The 20599-nt window shown below is 36.7% G+C and overlaps 2 protein-coding genes across 2 annotated transcripts; one reads left to right on the top strand and one right to left on the bottom strand.

The window, feature by feature from the left end:
• Positions 1–534: 534 nt before the first annotated feature.
• Positions 535–12127, bottom strand: LOC120630472 (serine palmitoyltransferase 1). Its single transcript, XM_039899713.1, has 6 exons — positions 11965–12127; positions 11426–11880; positions 10102–10369; positions 8049–8208; positions 3919–4042; positions 535–2700 (listed from the first exon to the last, which is right to left on the bottom strand). The coding sequence occupies exons 1-6, from the start codon at positions 11989–11991 to the stop codon at positions 2391–2393; spliced, it is 1344 nt and encodes a 447-aa protein (XP_039755647.1). The 5' UTR covers positions 11992–12127; the 3' UTR covers positions 535–2390.
• A 3345-nt stretch (positions 12128–15472) lies between these two features.
• Positions 15473–20286, top strand: LOC120630539 (putative inositol monophosphatase 3). The gene is made up of 3 exons (XM_039899792.1): positions 15473–16021; positions 18040–18188; positions 19852–20286. The coding sequence occupies exons 1-3, from the start codon at positions 15520–15522 to the stop codon at positions 20221–20223; spliced, it is 1023 nt and encodes a 340-aa protein (XP_039755726.1). The 5' UTR covers positions 15473–15519; the 3' UTR covers positions 20224–20286.
• Positions 20287–20599: the final 313 nt, after the last annotated feature.

Genomic DNA, 20599 nt, shown 5'->3' with positions numbered 1-20599 from the left:
CGTAACGCAGTTTCTTGAAGTGTCACCCGGCAAACCAATTTATAAGACGTTGTCACGTCAAAAACAGTTAATAAAAAGACATTTTCTTTAAACAAATGTATGTTTTACAATTTTTTAATATATTTAATAGGTAAAGAGAATTGTTTACAGGCATGTAAGAATATATGGAACAGAGTAACGATTATCCATAGTTGATTCCACAAAAGCTGAGAGCAGTGTTGATTTCTTCAGGTAAGTCCAGAGTATCTACAAGCTCTTGCAGAATCTTGACGGCTGATTGGCGCAGTTTGCAGCGACCCTGCTTTCTGAGCTAAAGGCCGTGGGTTCGATCCCCACAACTGGAAAATGTTTGTGTGATGAGCATGAATGTTTTTCAGTGTCTGGGTGTTTATATGTATTTTCTAAGTATTTATGTATATAATCCATAAAAATATTCATCAGGCATCTTAGCACCCTTAACACAAGCTACGCTTACTTTGGGGCTAGATGGCGATGTGTGTATTGTCGTAGTATATTTATTTAAAAAAAAAAAAAAGGTCAAATAAAACAAAGTTTTTTTTTTAAATATAATATATACGAAAAAGTTTCGCTTAACAAAGCATAAAAAAAGTAAAAGCTCTACCTTATTTTGACCAAAAACACTTGCAACTCTTAAAATATATTGCCAAAGAAAAATGGACCTAAAATTCCGAACAAACAACTTTAATATAGGAAATATTAAAGTTGTTTATTCGGAATTTTATCTCCGATATCACAAACGTTCTGCTAGAAGCCCTGGAGGAAATTAAGATTGAAAAAAAAAAGTGATATAGGTTCAATTTTCTCTGTCATTCTTTTGCGATTTGTAGAATAATCAATCAAATGCGTGTTCAAACTGCACTTTGCCTTAGGTAGAGAGATTTGTGATCCCATTATTTTGTGCATAAATAAATAATTAAAATATTCTTCACCATTCACATTTTACTGAAATAATATTTATTAAGAATGACATGAATGATTTACTGAAATAATATTTATTAAGAAGAATTCCTTAGAATGAATTTTATCTTTTATTTTTAAATAGTTTACTATTAAGGTCAAGTAGGGTAACGGTCACACAGTGAAATAAATGCAGCATAAAAATTAATCAGATGTTCCTTTGGATGTCAAAGTTACTGACTGTAATTAATACAAATCTTTGGCTAAAGATGTCTATGTACATATTATGTACATGTAAGTACGGAATGTATAATTTCACAATACTTAGTGCAAGAAAGATACTTTGTGCACTTCACTATTAAAATATATAAATAGAATAAGACTATTTACTTGCGTTTTAAAAAGGCTATATGTTTTTCTATTTTTGCCTATACACTGTGACTTTTGTCATCCCAGAGCCGCAACAGAGTTAGTTACTATATTGGTAACAGAAAAAGCCGTACGTTATTATTATAATACTTAAATTGGTGCATTAAGAAACACCCTGTAGCGAGTGCGAGCGATGGGATATTCGGATGGTCTACTTAACTATTTCAGTTTCACTGTAAACAATATTTTTATGTCTGATTCTTATTATCACCAGTTCAGCGAAAAGCCGTACTGTGTTATTATAATACTTAATTCGGTGCATTAAGAAACACTCTATAGCGAGTGCGAGCGATGGGATATTCGGATGACCTACTTAACTATATCAGTTTCACTGTAAACAATATTATTATTTTTGAGTCGTACTATCACTAGTGCAGTAAACAGAACTGAGTGTAAACCAAAGTGTTTTAATTGTCTTGTAATGTAACCAATCTTTTTGAGAATTATAAGCGTAAAATATGTTGTAAAAATATCAGAACCATAATTAAAATATAGTTATAAAAAAAACTCATTAATATTTATTTATTTAAGCACGTTTGTTATATCCCTAATTCCTCAATATTTTAAATTAATTTATTTCAAGTAGGCCTTCTTTATAAGCACTTATGAAACGTCAAGAATTTCTGTTTGTTGGGACTCTACCACCGGTTTGAAAAGCAGATTCTTCCGAGAAGAGCCGACAAGAAACTCGGTAGTAACAAAAAAAATTCTATTTGTGAACGTGTACCTCAACCGCAGCTTATTATTACTATTATTATTTGTATTCCACAGATTCGATCTATACGGAAAATTAATGGTAATTGGATACTATTTTAACCGGCAAATTTAAGTTATACAAAAAAGGTTTACATAAAGATTTAATGTCAGTAGTGAGAGGTATTTCGTTTTTATATTAAAAAATTATGTCAACAAACATTTTACGAAGAGTTAAAACGTAGAGCTAGGCCTTTTAAATTTAATCATAAGTTAAAAAAGATCGGTTAAATTAAAAAGTCACAGTGTATAAACAAAAGTTTTTTTTTAAGGCACAGACTAACACTAATTCAGCCTAGAATTTTGCAATCTATGTACGCCTTATCCAACACTTCGCAAATCTGGGCAATGAGTCCGTCATTAAGCTTCAAAGTCGACACTATTCTTATGGAAGGTTCTGGACAGCTTAGCTCATCGTCCTTTATATGCGCTGAGACAGTCACCGCCACGCCTCTTTCCATACAATATTTAGCTATATTTCGGAGGAACTCCATCTTGATGTCGTAAGACAATACGTTGCCTTCGTCCTTGGTGTAAAGATGTTTGACTGGCGAGTACACGTCCCCGCTGAACGAGAAGTGGTATAGACTGTAGAGGGCACTGTAAATATGAATGAATGATACTTTTATTGCACACCTCAAAAAGTACATAAAAAAGAATAAAATATATAAGAACAAAATTTATATTAATATTAAAAATATTTAAAGTCTGTCTGTTTGTTTTATCTAAACCTATGATATAATACCTATGAGCTGAGGTGCGTTGATAAGCGCTTCAGTCTTATACAGGTTAGATCGCTGGTTCGATGCCAGGCAGGGTAGGAATATATGAATAATTTCTGAATTTTGTCTAGTCAAGTCACTACTTGACTAGCTGTGGTGGGATGTGGGAATGTGGGAATTTATATTTGGTTTCTGAGAGGTTCCGGCAGTTGCTAGTTATCACCCAATCGATAATGATGATGATAAAATTAAATTGTGTATCCGGGGGGAGGGGGTCGAGTCATATCTCATCTAATCTTACGTTGGAGAGAGGGGGTCTCTGCAAATATCACGCAATTTTTTGACGTGACAACGTCTTATAATTCGATGGAGCCGGCTGCACGCACGAAAAAACATGACGCATGCGGCGTTACCTCGCTCTGAGGCGTTCATTCAAGGCTTGAAGTGCAAGCGAGAGCGCGGAACGAGCGACAAAGAGGCACAGTCGGCCTCCGCGTTCGACATCTGTCTACTTGAGTGAGCGATGCGTCCGCGTGGACAGCTTCTATACAATAATACATTTACATGTTTTCGGCAAGGATGAAGTGCAGTGAAAAGTGAATGTGGTGTCAATTGTTTATAGCAACGATTATATCTAGCAAACAAATAAAATTAAAATTTTCTTTTGAAAAATGCAACCATTCCATCAGTATTACGTTGTCGTTGTCACGTTCAACTATCGTCAGTAAGCCGACTTTACAGACAACCAATTTTTTTTGTTAAATTTTTATCACATTTAAAATTAAACTCCCAGCAATATTGATTTCTAAACTTAACTAGTCATACGTAAGTAAAAGGAGGATAGGGGAGGGGGTTGAAAAAAAACCTCAGGACATCTCACCAGGGCGGGGGAGGGGGTTGAAAAAAAACCTCAGGACATCTCACCAGGGCGGGGGAGGGGGTAGAAAATTTAAAATAACACCTCACGTTATTCATGGACGCCCCCCAAGTCTCGGAGACAGTACAGAATGTACCTCGAAAGCCTGCGAAGTATTATTTCGGTATTCATTTACACGTCGTATACAGAAGGCTCTAGAGAAGTGAACAGAGAACTCACTGGCTCAACTTCACGGAGATCTCAGCCAGGTCGCTGATGATCTCCGGCCTCTCCTCCAAGATGTCCAACGCAGCGATGGCAGCTTCCGTCAGCATGGGCGGCAGAGACGCGCTGAAGCAGTACCCTGGAAAGAAGTGGATAAGTAATGAAGTGATACACATTGTAGTATTTGTGGGATTGAGTATACGCTTTTATAATATGATTCCTAAGGTGATTTTGGACCTACCAATGCATACGTTTAAAGAATGTGTTAAAACACATTTATTACATCGAGGTTATTATACAATTGATGAATTTCTTAATGAAAAGGTTGCTTGGAAGCATCCGGCTCCGCTTTCATCTCTCACAAGATAGAAAAATGAATTTTAAAATGTTAAATGTAAATTGTTGATATTGGAATAGAGCAACTGCTGAGTTTCTTGCCGGCTTCTTCTCAGACTTGACGTTTCAAAAGTGCTTATATTATAGGCCTGCTTGAAATAAATGAATTTTGAATTTTTGAATATTACAGCTTTTTGTGTCGGGGCTCGTCCAGGGAACCGCCATGCCTATTTCCGCCGGTGTAATTACAGGCACACGATAAGTATATTCTATATGGAATCAACCTGTAAACATAATAAATCTAAAGAAGCATATTTGTTTAAGTGTTCACTTATGACAACCCTATTGGAGATAAGAGACCGACACGCGCATAGTACCTACGCTACGCGACGCGTTCCTAATAAAGTCAAAGTCAAAAATATCTTTATTTAAGTAGGCCCATAGGTGGCACTTTTGATGCGTACATAAGAATTACACGGTAGTGAGATGATGGCGATAACCACATTCGTAAACTTAAAACTAAAGCTACGAGGGTTCCAAACGCGTCCTGGTCTTAGAAGAAGCCCACAACAAACTTAGCCAGGTGTTTTTTTTTTGTTATCACCATCTCACAATGACATTTTAAATTATTAGAAGAGCAACCTGGTTAGAGCAATAAAATAAAGTGACAGGAGTCACATAATTTTAATTTTGCATGCGATGTTAGGGCTGCATCTAATTTCTTTTAGTAAAAACTATGGCAGTGGTTTACTCAAAAATTATTAGCGTTTCAGTTTCACAAATAAGGGGCCGTTCATACGTGAGATGTTTAAGGCTTAACACCTACGTCTCAGGTGGTCACAGCGTGGCACTTTGGAGGTCGTGTTCCTTGCATCCCATTGTCGACCTCCGTGGTGCAACGGTGAGCCCTATTAATTCAAGTAGGAGGGCCCGGGTTCGATTCCCGGAGGGGCAGTTTGGCAATTTATAAAATCTGGTGGGAGGCTTTGGCCGTGGCTAGTTATCACCTTACCGATAAAAGACGTGCCGCTAAGCGATTTATTGTTCCGGTGCGATGTCGCGTAGAAACCAATTAGGGGTATGACAGGTTAACCCGCTACAATTTTAGACTGCATCATCACAACACAAGGTGTGATTGCAGACGAGTGGCTAATTTGTGGTGGAATAAAAAAAACCAACAACCAAGCGACAGCTTCTTAAGACGTTGGTCGAAACTTTTCACGAGAAGATCATTGACTGAAACGACTATCGGAACAACGGAACAATCATGGCCGACTCAACACTTCATATGGCGGTAATCTCGTGAGCAAGGCCCAAGTATTTAGATACTTTTTCCTTTTCAGCTTTCACCAGACTATCGTCATGCCAATGGCGTGCATAGAGGGTATACATAGGGTATGTAGGTTATATATGTATAATGTAGAAAATATCAGTTCGAGTTATAAAAACTTAAGGGTAGTCTTTTTATAATTCTAACATTACCTATCCTTAAGTTTTTAATATCTCGTACTGGAGACTTCCTTTATTTTATATCATCCGCATACCCTGTGCATACCCTCTATGCACTGGTCATGTCACACGTTTATTATTAAGCGGGTCAGACCGTGATAAATAAACTTGGCATAACGTCGATAACGTAATTGTTAAGCCATGCCAAACAGCCATGTTGCTTCTGGATTCCTGTAATAGTTTTCGGATAATGAAAGAACTAAGAAAGTCAAATAACGATACCTATTTTAAAGCTTATCGATAAAGAAGTAATAATGCAGTACGAGATGGTATGACAGTTATATTAAACCCATATTTACGAGAACGTACCGGAACGCTAAATCGCCGGGCGGTACGGTACGTCTTTGTCATTATAAACAAATTATGTACATACGTATCACGTACGCATACCGTAAGTGGATAATTATTTATTACGTCAACGTTGTTTCCCCAGTCTTAGGGAAACAAGACGGAAAATGCTATCCGATATGAAAACCGCAAAACAATCACGAGTAAATAACACTACGTTATACCACATACAAATTCTGACGGCCGATTGGCGCAGTTTGCAGCGACCCTGCTTTCTGAGTCAGAGGCCGTGGGTTCGATTCCCACAACTGGAAAATGTTTGTGTGATATTTGCATGAATGTTTTTCAGTCTCCGGGTGTTTATATGTATATTCTAAGTATTTATGTGTATTATTTATAAACATATTCATCAGTCATCTTAGTACCCACAACACAAGCTACGCTTACTTTGGGGTTAGATGGCGATGTGTGCGTTGTTGTAATAATATATTTATAAATTCTTCGCATAAAATTAAAAAACCTCCGTCTCTCCATATATGTTTATGATTGAAGAAATTATAAATTACACCATACAGATTATCCTGCTGTTCGCGGCGTTTAGCAAATTAAGCTTAATTTTCATAATATATTATGGATTTCCGCAAAGTAACGCCTGCTTCTATCCAACATCTTGGATTTGAAATTTTTCATAGTGCTAGTGAAGCTCTTTCATTAGATACCTATGAGGGTGTTGTGAAAAACATGTAATCTGTCATATTGTGGCGGCCATCTTGGACCGATTTTAATCAAACATAGCTAACAACACTCCCGACTTATTCACTTTAAAAAAAAAACCAAAGTCATCTGTAATTAAAACTTATTAATAGTCCATAAAAATATAACAAAATATAAAAAGAAAATGGACTGTAACTTTATAAATATTAGAAGCAAAAATAAACTCGTTGTGCAGTTTACTAGGCTACATAAAATTGCTAATTCATTCAAGGGCAATCGTATATTATTTTATAACAAACTACCGAATGAAATCTTTGAGATGTCTCACAATAAGTTCAAAGTTTATATAAAACGTAAGCTTACAGAAAAATCCTATTTTAATATTAAGGATTACTTGTATGATAAGAAAGCTTGAATTGCTCTTACTTCATAGCTCCACATTAACTCGACTGTGAGATGGTGATCACAAAAAACATCCTAGCTTTATTTTTAAGTTAACGAACGTCAACTATCTACATGAATACAACATTTTTGAATTTGTATTAGAATTTGAACTTTTATTTAACATATGTACACCTGCTATCAGTGGCGTGCATAGAGGGTATGATATAAAATGAAGAAAATCTCCAGTACAAGTTATAAAAAACCTAATTGATAGGCATTGTAAGAGTTATAAAAAGCCTACCCGAAAGAGTTTATAACTCATAATGGAGATTTCCTTATTTTTTTATCATCTGCATACCCTCTATGCACGCTACTGCCTGCCATTGGCTAATCTGTAAAACCAGAAGAAAAAAAAAGAAAAAGATTAGTATTTAACTTGTGAAAGATCACTTTATGTCTCAATCAACTGATGACCTAGGATAGCTCCCTTCTTCTCTTTTATTCTTTTTGTATTATTTTATTTGAGGATAATTATTTATTTTATATATTTTGTTTTATATTTAATCTATTATATTATTTTTAAGTAAATATTATTTTTGTATATTATATATATTTTAGTTATGTATTTATTTATTTGTCTTTCGTTACAAATATATTTTTTAAATATTTTATATGTATATATAAAAAGTAATGAAATATGTATTTTATGGGTATATGTATATATGCACCAGCTTACTTTTTCTGGAACTGTTTTTTATCTTCGTCATTGGTTGCCTGGAAGAAATTGCTATGTAGCGACAAGGCCGCCAAATTGTATACGTTGTTTTGTTATACTTTTCTTTTTGTTCTATGTACTTTTTGTGGTGTGCAATAAAAGTATATACATTCATTTATTCATTTATGGATATGCTCACCTAACCCGGAGAGGCGTTGGTGCTCCACGATATAGTGCGAGCCGGCGCAGAACCCTCCGATGGAAGCGAACGAGTGCTCCAAAGATCCTACTATCAAGTCGATCTCGTCACGCGGCACGTTGAGATGCTCCGTCAGCCCTCGGCCCGTCTTGCCGATCACCTGCAACCCGTTTTTTGAAGTTATACTTCTTTTGACACCTTAGGGAAAAATGATGGAAGTTAATTTTTACGATGCGCGCGCACACCGTCACGAAAAACCGACACCCTGAAGTTAGCAACAGTCAACATTTCAGTTCTTCAAACAAAGGTTCATGTACACTTTCAATTGTCAAAGTCTGTGGTCTCATTACGGTGATTTAATTGATTCAATTATACAAAAATCTCAAATTTTAATGTTGAGTGAAACTCGGTTGTACGATAGTGAGATAACTAGATAATGCGATATAATAAAACTCAACGTATTATTTACCTTTTTTCTATTGTTACTGTCGTTTTTTCTACAACCGTAAAATATTTGAAAAGATTTTTATCTTGTTACGCTATATAAGTATTACTACTAAAGCGTAACATAAGTACATTTTCTTATAAACTCACTTCGATTCTGATTAAAAAATCAATCGACACTGACCTAGTTCGAAGGTACTAAATTCTCGGCCACTTAACAGCTGGCCGATTTGCTAGCACTGGAATTCATAGCCAGTAGGGGGGGCTCTTTTAGGGCACAATTCAGCCACCATTTTTTTTATTCCACTACAAGTTAGTCCGTGACTGCATGCAATCTCAAAATTAGAATACTTTGGACTTGCGGAAAACAAAAAAGATGAATTTTATAATTTTTATTAGTGTTTTTGCCTACACTTGAGGCAGTTGGGTTTACAGTCGCTATAAGACTGATGTAAAAGGCATATACTAATTTCGGCATCGACTGGAGGCGAGCCGTAGCTTAATCGGGAAAGCGCTCAGGCCGTGATTGCCAGAGGCTCGCAGGTTCAATTCCAGTCCGTTCCGAAAATTTTTATTTTATAAAAAAGTATGCATTTTGAATTTATAAAAAGTATGAACTTCTTCAACTTATCATCATAAAAGGTAAAGTGGCAGGCCGAAGAAGGCCTGACCGTAGAAGAATATCATTTCCACATTTGAGTTAAATGTGGAAATGATATTCTTACATATATGTTGAATGTTAGATTTTGGGGGACTGTTCACCTCTCAACTGTGAATTTCAACCAGTTGCCAACTTATCGTCTGTAGCTTTTCGTTTTTGAGTATGGGCGCTCCTACTTGAACATTGAAATAAAATGGATCTTATTTGGTTTCTATTAAAGCTCAAATTTGTCCATAATTATTTAGCTCGACTTTTTGACAGAACGTTTGTAAAACAAAAATCAGAAGTACAAGATTTGCAACTCTAAAGCGAGTGTCATTAAGTCCATTATACTTTGGCGATACAAAGTTTGATATGCGAACACGACTCCTCGATTGCGAGAATATCTTGTACTAAAGATACTGGTGGTAAATTGGCAACTTGTTAAAACAGTTAGTAAATCGGCCAGCAGTTAAATTACCGAGTATTTAGTGCTTTTTAAATAGATGCCAATTAATTGTTAATAAGTCAAGTGTTGCTCTTATTAGTAGCAACATGGTGCATTGCATTTTATTTCAATGCCAATTCTGAGACGATCATTGTGCCAAGCCAGTCGAAATGTTGTTGAAATGTCAGCGTTGAAGTTTAGTGGGAGGTCTCGGGTTTAATCCTCAACGGGATCAATTTAGGAATTTATAATTTCTGATTTTTTTCTGTTGGGAGGCAAGGCTAGTGTTGAAGATGTGCCACTAATCGATTTATCGTTCCGGTGCGATTCGTGTAGAAACCGAGTAGAGGTATGGCTTATATCTGTCATACCTCTGACAGTTTACCATCTTACACTGCATCATCAATAGGATCACAGTCGAGGGCTAATTTTGTACAAACTATTAATTACTTGCTCTATAGATGTATAACAAATATTTTTTTTTTTACAAATAGTAAACATAGATTATGTTGTGCACTCACCCCAATTGACAGACTTTCATCAAGAATGATCCTCAATTTGAACCTTCTGGCCAGTTCCACCAATTTCCTCAAAGGACACATATAGCCTGTATTAAGGTATATAGCCTCAGCAACCAAGAACGCCCTTCTTTTAGGGTTGAGTTCCTTTTTCCAAGCTGCAAGTTCTAGCTGACGCTCCAAGTCCTGCATGTCATTGTGACGGAAGTATCTGACTGTGCTTCGCGAAGCATCTATACCTTTTTGTATGGCGAACCATACTTTCTCATCCCTGTTGAACAAAAATGTTTGTTACACCTTCTCAGCAAGCAAAGCTTAACACTACCATGGCTTCAATTAGTATTATTATAACATCATTGAAGTTTCGTATTTAGTATTATGATCCCTATTATTTTAAGGTTGTCGAGGTATGTCAAATAAACTGTAATTTTAAAATAATGCTGCGTGAAGCGATGGCAGTTATGTCAACATTATATGCCAATACCAAACCATTACCAGGCACGGAACTCCTCTTTGAATGAGAAGGGTTTAGGCTGTTGTCCAACACACTGGTCAAGTGCAGATTGGTAGACTTCAAACAACTTTGATAACATTATGGGGAAATCTCAGGCATACTGGTTTCAACACGATTATTTCCTACATCATTAAAGCAAGTGATATTTTTATTCTTAAATTTAAATGCATATAACACTATAACATTATAGGTGCATGGGGCAGGAAGACTGCAAGGAAGACCGAAGATCTAACCACTAGGCTATCACCACTTCATTGTACGTAACGTGTTATAAATAAATTTGTTATCCTTTATTATTTTAGTTTCCTGTTTTGCAAGGAAAATAGTCACTAACAAAATATCCTCACTGAATCGTGTGCACTAAGGGTTTTTCACAGAAAAAAACACAGTTTTAATTAGCATACAGTATTAAGATACTATTTTATTAATAAAAAAATATTTACTTAAAATACTGTGTAATTTAAGTAAATATTTTATAGTAAGGTTGCCTGGCAGAGATCACTACTAAGCAATAAGGCAGCCTTTTGTATTCTAGTAGAAAATATTTTTCAAAATTGTATGCACTATCTCAAATCTTTACATGAACCATGGTTGACTGGAAATACTAGCTGTTGCCCACTTTCTTTATCTGCGTTCATTACAGTCTTTACAAATCTTGTGAGAACCATTTGTATTCATAAGGTAAAAAGTGACCTTTGTTTCTGTATCCTTTCAAATAACTATATGTGAAAAATCAAGTTAATTGGTTGCTTAAGTGGGATGCGAAGGAAGGACTGGGTCTACGCTCTAATTGTATAACAAAACAATACTTACGCAAAGATTATATCCCCCTTTTTAGCGTAAGCTGGTATGGCACTGGCAACAGTAGAAAACCCATATGAATAAACACAGGTCTCTTCCACCTGCAAGAACTTAGCCAACCTCTCCTCCAACTCTAAATGTACATCTATTGTACCGTAAAACCCTCGCGGGCCACAGGATCCAACGCCGTATTTGTGCAAGGCCTGAATAGCTCGCTCCATAATCTTAGGCTCCTGATCCAAGCAAAGAAAGCTTGTAGCCCCCAAATTAAGAGCTTTTTCATTAATTTTCCCCATTAAAGGTGGTTCTGGCACAGTTAAATCGTCGGGAACTAAAGGCAAAGGTTTCCATTCAAGTAGTTTTTGTTGCGTCAAACGGTCTTCGGGTTTCTTTGATTTTCTCATCTTCATGAAATATGTAAGGCCGATAACCACTTGAGCAGCGATAACAAGTGTCCACCAACTTGCCTGAAATAAGTAACAATAATAGTAAATAAAAAATGGACCAGAAAAAACTTAGCTGTTTTATTTGTAAGGTAGGTAACTACTTACGGTGTCATATATATCCATTAAAATCATTTTAGGCAAATAAAATAAACGTCCGCACGCACCAACTCACGACTAACAAGTAATAAAATTCCAATTTGTCGTCGATACAATTAAAAATTAATGCATTATGCTATCAAAAACTGACGTAATGACAATTGACAGCCAAACCACTGACGAGTGACGTACCTACTTAATGTCACTATAGTCGGAAAAATGTAATAGGCCCGTTTTGACATTTGTGCAAGACCATAGAATGTAACTTGGAACAAAATGAAAGAAACAAAAAAATTAAAATCAATTACATACGGTGTTTTAAAAAATACGTAAATTTTTTTGGAACGTTAAATAATATGAAAGAATATATCGCGAGTATTCTTTTTGCGCTTACTTCATAGTATCATGCAATTTATAATTGTTGCGAAACGTTCCAAAAACAGTTACGTTCTCAGTCTTTTTTTTTTTTATAATAGAGCTGTAACCATTTTTTTTACTGAATATCGAAATTAAATATTGTGTAGTTATCTTTACTGCAAAGAATGAGCTTGGTTCTCAAAATGGGTTCTAAATAATGAGTCTGAGATGATGTATCTGACCAAGCGGCACATGACTGAAGCGTCCCCGCGCGCACTGCGCAGTTTTTCGTTCCTCATCTTGTAAAGTTGACTGTGCGCTCGTTTAAGTTTGATATATATTGTTTACTATTACGTTAACTATGGCTCTTCTATTTTGGACATTAATTTAAACATAGTGATTTGACTCGATTTTTGTGTTTGTTGTTATATAGTACTAACTCTGTTTCAACATGTTGAAAAGTGGACGTATAATCAACAGCCAGTCACGCGTATTGGTTGTGAAGTTAAAGGAATACTTTGAACGAACGAACACTTTACAATACATCATAATATCAATCAAGTACTGATACAAACTTGAATTGATTTATCGTGAATATCGAGTACAGAGTCTTATAGTTCCATAACTAGTTACGTCGCAATGACAAGTGTCAAAACGGGCCTATTACATTTTTACGACTATAATCATCTATGTTTTTTTCGGCGGGAAACTTCGTACATGGCGGACGCGGTTTTCTCAAATTTTTCTCTGATTTTACTGTAAACTCGTCTTGAAAAGGATTTGGTGTTGTTTATATTGAACTGTAACTTGGCCTGTCAATTTGTGCACACGTGTTAGTGAGATTCCGGTGTAATTTCGGTGTTTTATGTGAATTTACACAGCAGCAGAAATAGTTGTTATTGGTGATATTCGTATAAATCTAACCGTATTTGGTGTTGGTTAAATATTTATTATGTGTCTGTAGTTATAGTGTTTCCAGTAAAATGGATCTAGATACACCTCCTGAGCCGCCCGACCCGGGGGCATCAGCCTCGTCTCGCAAACGACAAGGAGAGGATACCAACGTATATGCGGCCAAAAAAACTATAACTGATCCTACTCTGGTAAACCCATCCGTTCAAAGCCTTTACATACATCCTTCCTTCACCGAAGGCGCCAAGTCATACTCTGACGATGATAATGGGCCTTTTATCGTCCAAGTCTCACGGGAAGTGGAGGACCCATCCTCTGGAGCGTCATTACGGGCTATAAATTTCGGTCAATTCTTGCACAAACACAAAATTGGTTCAATTATCCACGACGGCGTCAAAAATATAGGCCGCAACAAAATTACTGTAGAGTTTACTTCTGCCCAAGCTGCCAACAACTTTCTGGTTAGTCCAGTTTTGAAGTTATGCAAATATAGAGCTATAATTCCCACATACAACATAACCAGAATGGGGCTGGTGAAAGGAGTTCCCGTGGACTGGTCGATGGACGAGCTTGTTGATTCGCTAGAGCTCCCGCCTGGCTGTGGTGAGGTTCTGAAATCAAGGCGACTGAACAGAAAATCTGTCACAGAGGGTGTCATCACTTGGGTGCCTACCCAATCTGTTGTCCTAACCTTCAGGGGGCAAATGCTTCCTGCTAAGGTATATTCATACCACACCTCACTGCCAGTTGAAACATATAAACTTCCAACAATACAGTGCCAGAACTGCTGCCGTTTTGGCCACATTAAAACAATCTGCAGATCTAAGCCCAGATGCTACAGATGTGCTCAGCCCCATACAGGTGACTCATGTTTGGTCATCAAGGAATTATCTACATGTTTACACTGCTCTGGTAGTCATTTTGCTACTGATAAAGACTGCCCAGAATTCTCCAGGCAGCAATCTATTAAAATGGTCATGTCTCAGAATAATAAATCTTACATTGAAGCATCATCTCAGTTTCCTCCTGTCCGCAGGTCCTATGCTGAGATAACAAAAGAAATGTTTACTCCTACTAATGTAACTTCCTCCAAAACCTCCTACCGGCAAACAGTTTTCCGCTCTCCTCGTCCCCGAGCTCCTCTAGCAAAGGGCTACGATAAAAAAGCTGTTCAGACTATTGTTGGTGATTACTCCTCATCCCTTCCTAATGGATGCGCTCTCAACAACAATGTTGAGAACCCTCCCTCCCAAGGTAAAATGCTTGAGTTTATCTCCGAATTTCTACTTAGTATTGTCGCTCCATGTAGTGAAATTCCCTTACCGCCCAACGTTGCCAAAAACTTAAGCCAACTTTTTAAACTACTCCAAAATGGGCCCAATAACCCTGCTACAGTGGAACTGTAAAAGTTTACGTCCCAAGAAACATGAGTTAACCTTCATAATCCCACCATTCTTCCTCCCAAAGTCCCCCGTCCTTTGAGTGTTAAATGTTTTTTAATGTTTGTTTTCAGTCCTTATTGTAGATTTTTATGTAAATATATAGTAAGTAATAAAATTAAAGTATAATGTACAAAAAATATCCGTGTAAGATATATATGCATGTGTTGTCTGTGTCCTTAGGTTAAAGAGCTAACTAGCTAATAACAACTATTTCTTGGTACAAATTCAAAATTAACTTTTCATTAGTTTCACCGATCAATCTCCTTCGTGCCTTCTTCATCTACAAGACATTGGCGAAGTACCTTGTGCCCAGTTGGCGCAGACAAAAGCCATAAACAAGAATTGAATTGAATAATCATCTATCGACTATGCAAGTCCTCCACAAATCGACTATCGAATCGATTTAAAATTCAGTTTTATCAGGCGAAGATTGGTCCACTTTTCATCATCATCAAATATATTATAACAATAGCCTAAAACATTTCACAGCTGGACTAAAGGCCTCTCCCAACAGAAGGGTGGTGGTGGCCCTTAGAACAGTGATTTTAAGGTACATCTGACAGTCCAATAATTATAATAAACAATGTCGGAAATAATTAATGCATGGTTTCTTTTTGATTTTCACTTTTTACTGCTTTACAAACTTTACAAAAGTATTAAAAAATAGTTTGTTTGCCGCTGGTTTGAAATAAAAAGTACTTTGTTTGAAACTAAAAGCTTGACTTGGCCAACACTTAGGATTTCCCAGGGGGCAACATTATGTCAAATTGACATTTAAAAATTAAAGACAAATCTGGATTTGGAAAATGAAAACAATTTTCCTCCTTAATCAAAATATTGAAAATATTTCATAATGAATTTTGGTGGCACTTTAAGGTTGAACAAATTCGCTTGTTTCACGCTAATATTCATTGTGTTCCTCATAATTTATTGGCGGTCGGGAAGCTCAGAGTATCCCACCGACAAAACTGATTTGGTAAACATAAAATCATTGTTAAAAGCCGCTATTTTCGCCGCGGAGCGAGGTGGGGTGAAGGTAGCTGAGGGTAAAAACCATGATTTGAACGTGAAGAGTAAAGGCAAGACGCTCGAAGGGGCAAACGATCCAGTTACTGACGCCGACTATTCTTCACACTGCGCTATGTATTATAGCCTCCAAAACACGTTTCCCAAGTTAAATATAATTTCGGAAGAGCATTCGAAGGACGACGCGAGTTGTCAGAATCAGGAGAAGATAGACATCGACTCGACACCATCAGAGCATGTGATAATCGACCAAATGAATGATGAACATGTTTTTATTAAAGATGTGACAATTTGGATAGATCCATTGGACGCTACACAGGAATACACAGGTAATATAGCGGAAAATCAATCAACTATTCTGAATCTGACGTTTGAAACAATAAAAATTCAGAAATGCAACATGTTCAAAGGAGATTGCCCAATTTAAGGCATAAGCGAGATAAGTTATTGGGTAAGACTTCAGCCTCCCGCTAGGCAAACTTCGCTTTCCCAAGTTCCCTGTTCAGCAACTCTAACTTTTCAGAGAAATGTGCTTGTTAAACATCTCAATATGACTAGCTTTAATGGTGAAGGAGAACATTGAGACATTTCTCTGTTATTTTCTAAAAGTCATCTAAAGTTTGGTAGACTAACTGCACTTGGCCATTGCAGTATACTATGCCTAAGTGGCTTAAGCCATCTCACTCTGAGAACCTGTAGTGGGGTTGGTAAAGGGTTGATATAAATTATTTTTATCTACAGCAAAGTATAGGATTAAGAGCACTACTTAATTCAATCTCCCATTGCAATTGACTGGTGTTTGCTATTTGTGACTACCATGTTCCAGTATCAAAATCTTGCTATCTAATTAAAATAAATAAGATTCAATAAACCTGGTTCTTAGATTTTTTTTCTATACCCTGATATATTCTTTGTCTCATTTAATATCCAAACAGGATGACAATACAGTGATTAACTTAATGATGTGCATACATAACTTAACAGTAAAATTGCACATGCTAATCTTTTGTTTCATTGCCACACTTACCCAATTACCAATTTATTTAAAAAAATTATCTTCTTGAGCTTCTTAATAATACACATTAGTGAGAAGGCCTAAAAGGAAAAAATACCTTTTGAACTAGTAAACTGCTGGGATAATAAGTGTAGTGTTTAAACCTAACTATCAGAACAGTACAGTGATTAAATCTTGTGTCTGTGCTGGGTAATCATAGTTAGAGCAAAGTTAAGCGATTGGCCTGTTTTTAAATCATAATAATGAATATAAGTAGAAGTTTTGTTTAAAGTCAAGTTAGTCATTAGTCAATCAAATAGGCTAGATGGGAATTAGCAATAATACATCACACAGAAAATTTACACAAACACACACAGATAAAAAAAAAGAAGGGAGACATTCGTAATGCCCTTTTAAAACAATAGCATAACAAACATGGAATCAATCTGTGATGCAAACATACTAATTGTACAGTCAAGTATATATGCATACAAGGTGTGAATGAAAACCGAAATAATACTTTACGTGCTTTAGAGAAACATTATGTACTGCCTCTGAAACTTAACTATGAAACCGACAACCTAATAATTTTTGAGTAAACCACTGCCATTGTTTTTACTGAAAGAAATCAGATACAGCCCTAGCATCACAGCATAACTAAAGTCATGTGACTTCTGCCAATTTATTATGTATGCATCGCGTAACGTAGGTACTATGCACGTGTCGGTCTTTTATCTTCAATAGTTTTGTCATAAGTAAACCCTAAGAATATTTTGAATTTGTTTGTATGGAAAAATATATATTCTTCTTCTGTTTGTTCTCTACTTTATTATATTTACAGGGTGATTCCTAGAAATGTACTTCTGCATCCTTCAACATTATTTCGTCATTCGGTTACACGTTGTACATATGCACACAGGCTTTACTACATGTAACTATCTAGGTCATTGGTGACATTGTTACTAATATTATAAATGACCATGTAGGGATGTTTGTCACGCTTTCACGCAAAAGCTACTTAAGCGATCGTCATGAAACTTTGTACACATATTGTTGGAAGATAGGAAGTAACATAGGCTACTTTTTATTGACAAAAAACGAATAATATTTTACGCAAAAAAAAAATGTTTGTCAAAAAATTTCAAAATGTTGCTAGCGTACGGTAGTGATATTCATAATTTATCATAAACAATCGCGGACGACAGCTAGTGAACCTATAAGTTTTTCCCGTATCAAAAATCGCTCGTGCAGCTAAAGAAGTATTCGCTTTAAAAAAAATACCCATGATTTGTTTGATATTATTAAATTTTTAGTTCAATTGTAAAAGTATATTAATAAATGCTTTTGTTACAGAGGGTCTATACAAGTATGTAACAACAATGGTGTGCGTGGCCATCAACGGAGTGCCAATAGTTGGGGTAGTACACTATCCATTCGCAACTCGCACCTATTGGGGCTGGGAGACGAAACGAACTTCCACCAACATTCCCAATGTACAACATGTATGTGAATTTTTAAATTGTCTGATGTAGCATAAAAAATATCGTAAAACTATTTCCTGGAGTCTTGTATGAAAATATGTTATTTTTATTGACACTTATTTATATTCATCCTGAGCACGGCTAGCATGGGCAGGGGACAATTATCTCCCCGGGGAAAGGATACAAATGTATCTTCTCCCACAGGCTTATCAATTCTCACGTCACTGGCGCACAAGTGGTAATTATAAACCGGGGTAAACAGGGCGTTCGTTCCCAGTAGAGCAATGCACTGCTATTTTCAACAACTGACGCCCGGTCGTACCTATAGTTAGGCATCTCAAAATCGATAAGGCCAAACCGAAGAGCTGTTGATGAACTATCCTGGCTACTTGATTATTTCTGTGCAAGTATTCGCCAATCGCAATCGATATTTCGCAATATCTTGGACAAATCGTGTACGAAATAGCACTGTATTGCAGAGAATGGGTAAGGTTCCAGAGGTACTCTTAACAATTAAAAAAAGAAAATTAGAATATTTTGGTCATGTGATGCGGCACACCAAAAAAGTATGAACTTCTTCAGCTTATCTTACAAGGTAAAGTGGCAGGCAGGAGAAGGCCTGGCCGAAGAAGAATATCATGGCTCAAAAACCTACGACAATGGTTTGGAAAGAGCATCAAATAATTATTTAGAGCAGCGGTGTCCAAGGTAGAGATAGCCAACCTACGTAAGGAGACAGCACCCTAAGAAGAAGTATTCGCCGTTAGGAAGAACACCCAGAAACTATATGCTTGAGGGACTCCACAGGGCGATGACACGCTCGACATATGTCTAGAGTGCCATCTTGTATGAACGGGGGTAAACTTCTCCTATTCCATGTACCCATGCTTTAGCAGAAATAGCTTTATTTACTTTACACGTTAGCTATATCCCCTGTCAGGTGATATAATCGGGGGATATAATTTTTGTCTCCTGCCTGTGTGCTAGCCCTGCTGCAGAATAATTGACGGCTGTTTGGCGCAGTTTGAAGCGACCCTGCTTTCTGAGTCAGATGCTAGTTTGATTCCTACAACTGGAAAATGTTCGTGTGATGAACATCACTGTTTTTCAGTGTCCGGGTGTTTATCTGTATATTATAAGTATTTATGAGTATTATTCATAAAAATATTTAGCCGTTATCTTAGTACCCATAACACAAGCTACGCTTACTTTGGGGCTAGATAGCGATGTGTGTATTGTCGTAGTATCGTCATATCAACCCATTATCGGCCCACCGCACGGGTCTCCTCCAGCAATAAGACGGGTTTAAGGTTGTAGTCCACCACGCTGGCCTAATGGATGCCATTGCCTGGCGGATTGGTGGACTCCACGCACCTTTGAACTTTACAGAACTATATCGAGAAGTCTCAGGCATACAGGTTTTCTCACAATGTTTTCCTTCGCCGTTGAATCAAGAGATATTTTAAATAATTAAAAAAACACAAAACTTAGAAAAGTTACAGGGAGTGCTGGGATTCGAACTCGGCCGCCCGGAAATAGTAGAGCTCCTACCCACTTGGCTATCACCGTTAATTTACTAAAAAACTATGTAGCCATTTTTCTCTGATAGGTCGTTCTTTTGGTTGTAATAGTTTTGATAGGTTATCATTTCACTTCTAATGCACTTCTACCGTTACACTTACAGATACCAGAAAACAAAGAGCACCCGAAGGTAGTTGTGTCCCGCTCTCACCCAGGGAAAGTCTCGGACATAGCGAAAGCAGCTTTCGGTCCCAAAACAACAGTATCGCCCGCAGCTGGTGCGGGAGACAAAGTCATGAGTGTGGTAAACGGGGAGTTTGATGTGTATCTGCACGCAACGGCGATAAAGAAATGGGACTTATGTGCTGGTAACGCGATAATTAAAGCTGTCAACGGTAAAATGACAACGACAAACGGTAAACCAATTGATTATTCATCGAACAGTGCGGTCAAAGTTACAGATGGTATTATTGTGACGAGGTACGATCATGAGTATTATTTGAGTAAACTGCAGAAGGTAACAGCTAAGTCTTAAAAATATACAACGTGTAACGGAATTATGAAATACTGTTGAAGGATGCGTAAGTATATTTCATAAGGAATCACCCTGTAGAAATATTAAATCGAAAGAAGTATATTTATTATTTCATACAATCGTATTCAAAACATTCTAAGGGTTTACTTTTGACAACCCTATTGCAGATAAAAGACCGACACGTGAATAGTACCTAATAAAGTCACAATAGTCGTTTGATTTTACTTTGACATGTGATGTTACGGCTGTATCTGATTTCTTTCAGTAAAAACTATGGCAATGGTTACTCAAAAAGTATTAGCGTTTCGGTTTCACAGATAAGTCTCAGAGACAGTAATTATCGAAAGCCTGTGTAGTATTATTTCGGTTTTCATTT

The sequence above is a fragment of the Pararge aegeria genome, chromosome 16 (genome assembly GCF_905163445.1).
Source record: "Pararge aegeria chromosome 16, ilParAegt1.1, whole genome shotgun sequence".
Classification (NCBI taxonomy): domain Eukaryota; kingdom Metazoa; phylum Arthropoda; class Insecta; order Lepidoptera; family Nymphalidae; genus Pararge; species Pararge aegeria.
Note: the sequence above shows the minus strand (reverse complement) of the source record. Positions and strands in the feature narration are given on the sequence as shown.

What these genes read in the sequence shown, in the direction of transcription:
- LOC120630472 (XM_039899713.1), bottom strand. Translation starts at nt 11,991, where the DNA reads ATGATTTTAATGGATATATATGACACC. An exon ending in ATGAAAGTCTGTCAATTGGG is followed by an intron (nt 8,209 to 10,101) that starts GTGAGTGCACAA and finishes AACGGGTTGCAG; the next exon opens with GTGATCGGCAAGACGGGCCG. An exon ending in CCAACGCCTCTCCGGGTTAG is followed by an intron (nt 4,043 to 8,048) that starts GTGAGCATATCC and finishes ACTTCTTTCCAG; the next exon opens with GGTACTGCTTCAGCGCGTCT.
- LOC120630539 (XM_039899792.1), top strand. Translation starts at nt 15,520, where the DNA reads ATGAATTTTGGTGGCACTTTAAGGTTGAACAAATTCGCTTGTTTCACG. An exon ending in CGCTACACAGGAATACACAG is followed by an intron (nt 16,022 to 18,039) that starts GTAATATAGCGG and finishes CTTTTGTTACAG; the next exon opens with AGGGTCTATACAAGTATGTA. An exon ending in ACATTCCCAATGTACAACAT is followed by an intron (nt 18,189 to 19,851) that starts GTATGTGAATTT and finishes TTACACTTACAG; the next exon opens with ATACCAGAAAACAAAGAGCA.